Source organism: Cynoglossus semilaevis, chromosome 1 (assembly GCF_000523025.1).
Source record: "Cynoglossus semilaevis isolate Cse_v1.0 chromosome 1, Cse_v1.0, whole genome shotgun sequence".
NCBI lineage: Eukaryota > Metazoa > Chordata > Actinopteri > Pleuronectiformes > Cynoglossidae > Cynoglossus > Cynoglossus semilaevis.
Window position 1 is genome coordinate 29,105,123 of NC_024307.1, and position 7,755 is coordinate 29,112,877.

Sequence of the window (7,755 nt, forward strand, 5' to 3'; positions counted from 1 at the left end):
TTTATTTTGGCCTGCTTCAAAAAGTATCTTCACACTTTGTCAGCACAATAAAGCACTCATAAAACAAAGACAAACAAAAAACAAGTTTTTCTAGTCATAAAAAATAGGTTACACTTAAAGTAAATGTCTCATTCTTGTCGAGTTCCTCTGAGTTTATGTTTCTTAGGTACAGATAATATATGTTGCTTTGATGTATTTGAAACACGTGGAGGTAAAACTGCAACTGTTTGTTTGAACAGAACAAAACTAGGTTTGCTTCTTTTGCTTCTTCTCCAGTTTGTTTCATGTGACACCGTACCCTTTTATTGAATTACTTTTTGTGGAGACTTTGTTAAAATTGCACCATGAGCAGATATAATGGGGACTCAAACTCTCAAACTTGACCTTTTACTGCGACCATCAACCTTCAGCTGAAACTCTGGATAAATCCTGACAGAACGGTTAGCTGCTGCTAACAGTTCTACTTCAACATCGATTTCTCTTTTACAAGCTGTAGCTACGGTCAGCCAGAAACTACTGCTGTTCCAACCTGGTACTGTGGTTTCTCCCTTCACTCCCTGTTTGTCACCCCTTTGTCTTCTCACCTCCCTCAGGCCAGTCAGTTCAACATGGAGCATTTCTCTGGGATGCACAACTGGTACGCCTGCTCACACGCCAGGCCCACTTTCTGCAACGTCTGTAGAGAAGCTCTGCCAGGTGTCACCTCCCACGGCCTGTCCTGTGAAGGTACACACACACACACATCTGACAACACATTTCTGGGAACATGACACCAAACAGTTATGCATTTTTAGTAAAGCCAGAACAATTGTGAGTTTAAATCCTTTCTTTTCAAATATTTAGATTTGATTTTGATATTTTTCCTCTTTTGTCCGTTGAAGTTTGTAAGTTCAAAGCTCACAAACGCTGCGCAGTTCGTTCCACCAACAACTGCAAATGGACCACGCTGGCCTCCATAGGAAACGACATAATTGAGGATGAAGATGGGGTAGGTTTCATTTTTACACACAAATAATGACTTTGAAACTTTTAAACCTTTTTTCTGCTTCACTCATTGAGGTTCTACAAAAAAAATTCTGTTGAACAAATCTGTTGAAAAAAAGAACAGAATAAAATGAGCTGAAATCAAAGTAAAGCAAAAAATGAAATGTTTTCCTCTTTAGCTGAATACACAAAGTAGCTAAAGTTACCTCAAAATAACTTGAAATGAGGGCTACAAGTTGGCTTAGAAACATCTGAAGGATAGCTTATAAAATAGCTTGAGACGCCACCACGGTTGACCAGGAAATGTTTTAGTCTCCTGAAAACGACGGGCCAGAGAAATGATCACAGTTTTTTGTAAAAGTCAAAAGAACTTTTTATTCGTTCCCTCAGGTGTCGATGCCACACCAGTGGCTGGAGGGGAACCTGCCGGTCAGTGCTAAGTGTGTGGTGTGCGACAGGAACTGCGGCAGCGTCAGGCGGCTGCAGGACTGGCGCTGCCTGTGGTGCAAAGCCATCGTACGTAGAAACACTCCATCTGGAGCCAGCTCTGTTTGTTAAATCATATTGTGTGTACATCTCCAGGCTCTGATTTCAAGGTTTGGAAAGTTCTTGATTTCTGATAAGGTATAACTACCACTCTCAGGTTCACAACAGCTGTAAAGAACAAATAGGGAAGGTGTGTCCACTGGGTCAGTGTCGGGTGTCAATCATCCCTCCTACTGCGCTCAACAGCATCGACTCAGATGGTGAGATATACTCACTCACTCACACACACACACACACACACACACACACTGGCTAATCTTATTTGTATATTTTGACAAACTATTGTAAATGTTTTGGATTTTAGTCTAAAATGCTAATGTTAGCGTAACATTTTTTTCAGGCTTCTGGAAGGCCACCTCAGCTTCGTGTTCCAGCCCTCTGCTCGTCATGGTCAACTCCAAGAGTGGTGACAACCAGGGCGTGAAGTTCCTGCGAAAGTTCAAGCAGCAGCTCAACCCAGCGCAGGTCTTCGACCTGATGAACGGAGGTCCAGAGCTCGGGTACTGAGCTGGGTTTCTGTCTGCTACCTTGTTTTCTGCCTGTCAGTCATGTGATTCCATCAGTTTTTTTTTCTTTGTGCTTCTTCCAGCCTTCGACTGTTTCAGAAGTTCGTGACTTTCCGTGTTCTGGTGTGTGGAGGAGATGGCAGCGTGGGCTGGGTTCTCTCTGAGCTGGATAAACTCAGCCTCCACAAACAGGTGAGAGCAGAGAACAGGAGGAGGAGTGATGATGATGATGATATAATACTGATGTGTGGAGTGGTTCTGGGAAACAACCATATGCATCAGTCATCAGGACTCAGGTTTTTCATCCTTGTTTTTTTCAATTATTTTGAATTCTTTGAACCTTTTTTAATCAATGTCTGCAACACAGCCTGTGAAGTTGACACGAAGGTAAAATCAGAAGGTTTGGGTGTTAAAGGAGCATCGACCCAAGGCTTTGCAACAAGGACAGCTCAGGGTTTATTTTGTAATTCAAACAGAGAACATCATTTAAACACAGAACATACTGACTGTACCTCAGAGCCTTAAAGATGTCAGGTCATAGGAGCACTCAGAACCAGAACAAAAAGATTAGTTTGGATCTTTCTGCAGTGTCAGCTGGGCGTGCTGCCTCTGGGCACAGGAAATGACCTGGCTCGGGTCCTGGGCTGGGGGGGTCTGTGTGACGATGATGCTCAGCTGCTTCAAATCCTGGAGAAGCTGGAGAGAGCCACCACCAAGATGTTGGACAGGTGAGAGCGCAGGCTGATGTTTGACCTGTTGAGTTGGTTGAATTCTTCTGTTAATTCATTGATTTTGTTTTTGTTTGTTTGTTTGTTTCAGATGGAGTGTGTTGACCTACGAGGTTCCTGCCTCCAACAAACACACACCTTCAGTGAAGGAGGATGATGGTCTGGAGTCTCTTCCGCAGGTAAAAAAAAAACAACTTTCATATATGAGACTGAGATTAAAGTTGTGAACTGATGCGGTGCAGTGTGGTCTGTAATCTGGTTTCAGAGATTATTGGAGATTAGCACAGATTGAATCATTTCAAAGGTCCACTTATATGTGTGTCTCTCTGTTTCAGGTCCACATCACTCAGTATGAAGACTCTGTGGCCTCACACTTGGCCAAGATTCTGGACTCAGACAAACACAGTGATGTCATCTCCTCTGCCAAGTATGTATCGTCAACATTGACAACACACAGAGGGTTAGAGTTTGGCATGGGGTTAATGTAAAGAAGAAAGTGGTTTGAACTTCATGTCTGGGAAGTGTTGTTGGGAAGGGAGGTTTTGTTAACTACGGTAATTAGTGCAGCAGCGCCACCCAGTGGTTGCTGTTTTGGGGATACGTGTCTTTACAGCAAGAAGGTCACGTGTTCACAAGTTTGATCCCAGTTGTTTTGGCCACCTGATTTGAAGGAAAAAAAACGATTTATTTATTTTTTTATCCAGGAATAAAATAATAACAATAAAAACAGGCAGCACTGAGGTGAAAGATGTTTGCTGCTGTTGTTGTTGCAAATACCTCTTTAAAAAAAAAAAAAAGGACACTTTTTAATCCAGTTTTTCGTCCTCTGTTTACTCCGCTGTCAGATTTTTGTGTGGGACAGTAAATGACTTTGTGGCTGAGGTGGGGAAGGCGTACGAGAGAGCCACAGAGAACAAGGAGGAGGCGGACGCCATGGCAAAGAAGGTACACTGTGTGTGTGTGTGTGTGTGTGTGTGTGTGTGTGTCTTATATAAGAGCTCGTGAAACTGCAGGTAAGTGTAGGTGTGTGTAGGTTCAGACCAAGGGTCAACGCTCCAGTCCGTGTTTGATGAAGTGTTTGACTCAGAACATGAGAGTTAAAGTTAAAGAGGCCGTTTTTATTTCTTTTCATTCCGTTCCTGTATTTAAATACTCACCATGACACACAGATACACAGGAGAGAATATCACCGACAACCTTTATCTGAGCTCAGCTCCGATGATGGAGAACTTCACAGACGTCTGCACTGTGTGAAAACAGTCGTCAGTAAAAACATTCTTCCTTCTCTCTCTCTCTCTCTCTCTCTCTCTGTCTGTCTGTCTGTCAGTGTGCACTGCTGAATGAGAAGCTGGATTCACTGGTGTGCGCTGCTGAATGAGAAGCTGGATTCACTGGTCAAGGCTTTAAGTGAAGAAGCAGAAGCTCAGGTGAGAACACCTGACTGTAGACGATCACGATGATTCAAAGAACAGAACATGAGTGAAGGCTGGAAACTACCTGCACCGACAAACTCTTGTTGTTCTGCTGGTTTGTTGAACCTGTGGGCAGAAATAATAACAACAGTGTGTGGAATATTTTAATGTTTCTCAACTTCCCTTTTCAGGATAACTAATAACTGATAGCTGTCTGTTTCTTTATTGTTTCTTCAGTTCTTTATTCAAAGGTTGATTTTGTTTGATGAAAAAAACACACAGCCTTCCGAGTGTCTGAAAAGTCCTTATTCTTCTGATTTAATCAGGTGGTGCCGGCTGGTTCGATGTCCAACCAGGAGAGTGTGGGTGACAGCGGCACCAGTCCCACTGAAGGTGGTGGTGGTGATTTGGGTTCAGAAAGTAAAACCTATCGGTCCAAGGAGCAGCTGATGCTTCGAGCTAACAGCCTGAAGAAAGCCCTGAGGCAGATCATCGAACAGGCGGAGAAAGGTACAGAGATGATCCACAGTTAGGACCTGAACACAACCATAGGCTTTAGAATGTTATTTATGTTGTCCTAATTTAACGCTCAAGACCACAGGTGTCAAAATCAGACCCACGGGCCAAATCTGGCCCTGTTGATATTACGAGATCATCTCCAATGTGTTTTAGAGCTGGCCTGCCAGTATGTAGCCATTATATACTGACAGGATCTGTAGTATTAGTGATGTATGCACTATATTAGAGCACATACATTATTCTGTTGTTGGCCTGTGACAAAAGATTGACATTAAAAAGTTAGTTGAAAGCCCAGAGATAGACAATAAGAAACAAATACTGATGTGTGTCTTTATCAAATTTAATTTCTCATGTTTTCATAATATTAAGCTTTGGTTGTTCCAAATTCAGTGTTTACACAAACAAAAGTTTATTTCCACATTAAACATGAATTCATCATTACTTATCTGGAGAGAAGGGAAAACATGCACATTTCCAGTCAATTCTTCAATCAACATTACGTTTGGTCCACGACTTCATCCCGGTTTTTAACCGTGGACCAATGTGAGATTGAGTTCGACACCCGTACTCTAGTCAAATTCACCGAGCAAAGGCCTGTGTGTTTAAAATATAAAATATAAACATTTTTGTCAAGACTTATTTGTGCTGTAAATGACTAACTTCTGGATTTTTATGGTACATTGGTGTACATTTGGATTATTTAATTAAACACCAGTGTGTTTGTGTTTCAGTGGTGGATGAACAGAACCGACACACACAGGTTCAGAGGATGTCGTCCTCATCTTCCATCAAAAGAGAAAACAGTGAGGAGCTGAAGGAGGTTGAGCCACGTACGTGTGTGTTTACAAACATCGAGACCATTTGAGCGTTTACTGATCTGGTTTTATGGCCAAACTTCTCAAAATAGCCTGTTCATAAGGGAACGTTGATGGATTTTTACTATTCAGAGTTGTGCTTCTTTCCAGGTCAAGGAAGTTTGAGCCCCACTTCCCCCATCGACCTGGAGAAACCAGAGAGCCTTCACACCGTCACCTACAACGAGGACTTAGTGTAAGACTGTTCTGTAGCAGTGTAATGACTGTCCTACTGTGATAACGGTGTTTCCAATAAAAGTCCACGTCGTCTGGTTCCACAGACAATGTTCAGAGAAATGTGTGATGAACAACTACTTTGGCATCGGCCTGGACGCAAAGATTTCGCTGGAATTTAACAACAAGAGAGACGAGCATCCAAAAAAGTGCAGGTGTGAATATGAATACCCTCTTATTTTATAGTTCATCAGTCTCTGTTTAATAGAACAACACGTCGTCTGCATATAAAGAAGGCGCTCCAGCGCACCTATACACCAGCAAAACTTATATTTATACCAATATATACTAATCAATCCCTTCCCCCACCATAGCTCCACCCCACCAGTGGACGTGGCCCCACTTTGGGGACCACTACCTTAGCAGAATGAAGGACACCAGTGATCAGTTTACTTCTGATGTTTTGTCATTGCAGTAGTCGTACCAAGAACATGATGTGGTACGGAGTTCTGGGAACCAAAGAGCTGGTCCAGAAAACCTACAAGAACCTGGAGCAGAGAGTTCAGCTGGAGGTCAGTGACAGAGCCACACACTGAGCAGAAGAATCCCCTGTGGAGCACCACCTTAACCTGACTCTTTTTTAAAAATTTTTTTTTTTATCTTCCTCTGACTCTGTCAGTGTGATGGCGTTCCCATGCCTCTACCCAGTCTTCAGGGTTTGGCCGTTTTAAACATTCCCAGTTATGCAGGAGGCATCAACTTCTGGGGGGGCACCAAGGAGGACAATGTGAGTGCAGTGAGAAGAGCTGGTCATGTAGTCATGTAGTTCTGCTTTGATGATTGTAGATTAGCTTACTTTGAACTTCCACAGAACTTTGGAGCTCCATCATTCGATGATAAGAAGCTGGAGGTAGTGGCCGTGTTTGGCAGCATGCAGATGGCCATGTCCAGAGTCATCAACCTGCAGCACCACCGCATCGCTCAGGTGACCCACACACACACAGAGGTACACTCCGAGTTACGTTAATGACGTCAGCGTTAATGACGTCAGCGTTAATGACGTCGTCTTTCAGGATGAGAAACAGTTTGACTATAGAAGCTGGTATGAACTAGTGTGAACTGGTATGAACACAACATTTGTGGTTGTGTTGAAAAGGGCATCTGGTACAGACACTGGTGCCAAACTAGTGTATGTGTTTCAGACTAAGACAAACTGAAGTGATTAGTTTGGTTTGTTTGAACTGGTTTCAGCCAAGGATTAAAAATGGTCACAGAGTCACATCTGAAGTGAACCTTTTGCTTTTCTGCTGTGTTTGAAAAGTGTCGTCAGGTGAAGATCACCATTCTGGGGGAGGAGGGCGTCCCTGTCCAGGTGGACGGCGAGGCTTGGATCCAGCCACCAGGAATCGTCAAGATCGTCCACAAGAACCGGGCGCAGATGCTGACCAGAGACAGGGTAAAAGGTCCAGCGTTGAAATTTAAGAAAGCTCAAGAAAAGAACGTGATACATTTGTCAAACTAAATCTGGACACTTTCTCCCCTTTTCCCAGGCGTTTGAAAGCACGCTGAAGTCGTGGGAGGACAAGATGAAGATCGACAGCTACCGTCCGACCAGGCCCCGCCTCAACTCCCAGCAGTCCATGGAATATCTGACTGAGGAGGAGTGTGCTCAGGTCCAGCAGCTCGGCATGGTGGCCGACACGCTCATCAATAAGTAAGCAAAACTCTGAACACTTACCTGTTCCTTTTTGAATTCATATATTTTAGAATAACTCGCTTTCTCCTCTGCAGGATCCGTGAAGCAGCTGAGACCCACAAGCTGGTGGAGCAGGAACTGGCTCACGCCGTCAACGCCACTGCCCTCGTCCTCACCGAGGCCAAACTCTCCAGTCCTGAGGTGAGACACAAAGACAGAGGGACAGAGACAAAGCATTATGCGTTATGTTCATGACGCCCCCCGTGGCAGACGTGTTTGCTCGCTCCGCTCGGGAATGCCGCCTATTTATTATTTTATTGGGTGTTGTTTTGGTAA

At 43.7% G+C, this 7,755-nt stretch overlaps 1 protein-coding gene across 1 annotated transcript in view; it reads left to right on the plus strand.

The window, feature by feature from the left end:
• The window catches only part of LOC103390208 (diacylglycerol kinase eta), a 10,854-nt gene that overhangs the window by 940 nt on the left and 2,159 nt on the right, over positions 1-7,755 (plus strand). The window contains exons 4-24 of the mRNA XM_017033967.2: positions 594-726; positions 882-988; positions 1,375-1,500; positions 1,628-1,730; positions 1,871-2,030; positions 2,120-2,228; positions 2,625-2,764; positions 2,856-2,943; positions 3,100-3,191; positions 3,610-3,709; positions 4,126-4,191; positions 4,503-4,686; positions 5,427-5,525; positions 5,661-5,745; positions 5,831-5,938; positions 6,199-6,295; positions 6,403-6,510; positions 6,595-6,708; positions 7,045-7,179; positions 7,274-7,437; positions 7,515-7,620. Of these exons, the coding sequence (XP_016889456.1) occupies positions 594-726; positions 882-988; positions 1,375-1,500; positions 1,628-1,730; positions 1,871-2,030; positions 2,120-2,228; positions 2,625-2,764; positions 2,856-2,943; positions 3,100-3,191; positions 3,610-3,709; positions 4,126-4,191; positions 4,503-4,686; positions 5,427-5,525; positions 5,661-5,745; positions 5,831-5,938; positions 6,199-6,295; positions 6,403-6,510; positions 6,595-6,708; positions 7,045-7,179; positions 7,274-7,437; positions 7,515-7,620 (2,424 nt within the window). The remainder of the gene's footprint in view (positions 1-593; positions 727-881; positions 989-1,374; positions 1,501-1,627; positions 1,731-1,870; positions 2,031-2,119; positions 2,229-2,624; positions 2,765-2,855; positions 2,944-3,099; positions 3,192-3,609; positions 3,710-4,125; positions 4,192-4,502; positions 4,687-5,426; positions 5,526-5,660; positions 5,746-5,830; positions 5,939-6,198; positions 6,296-6,402; positions 6,511-6,594; positions 6,709-7,044; positions 7,180-7,273; positions 7,438-7,514; positions 7,621-7,755) is intronic.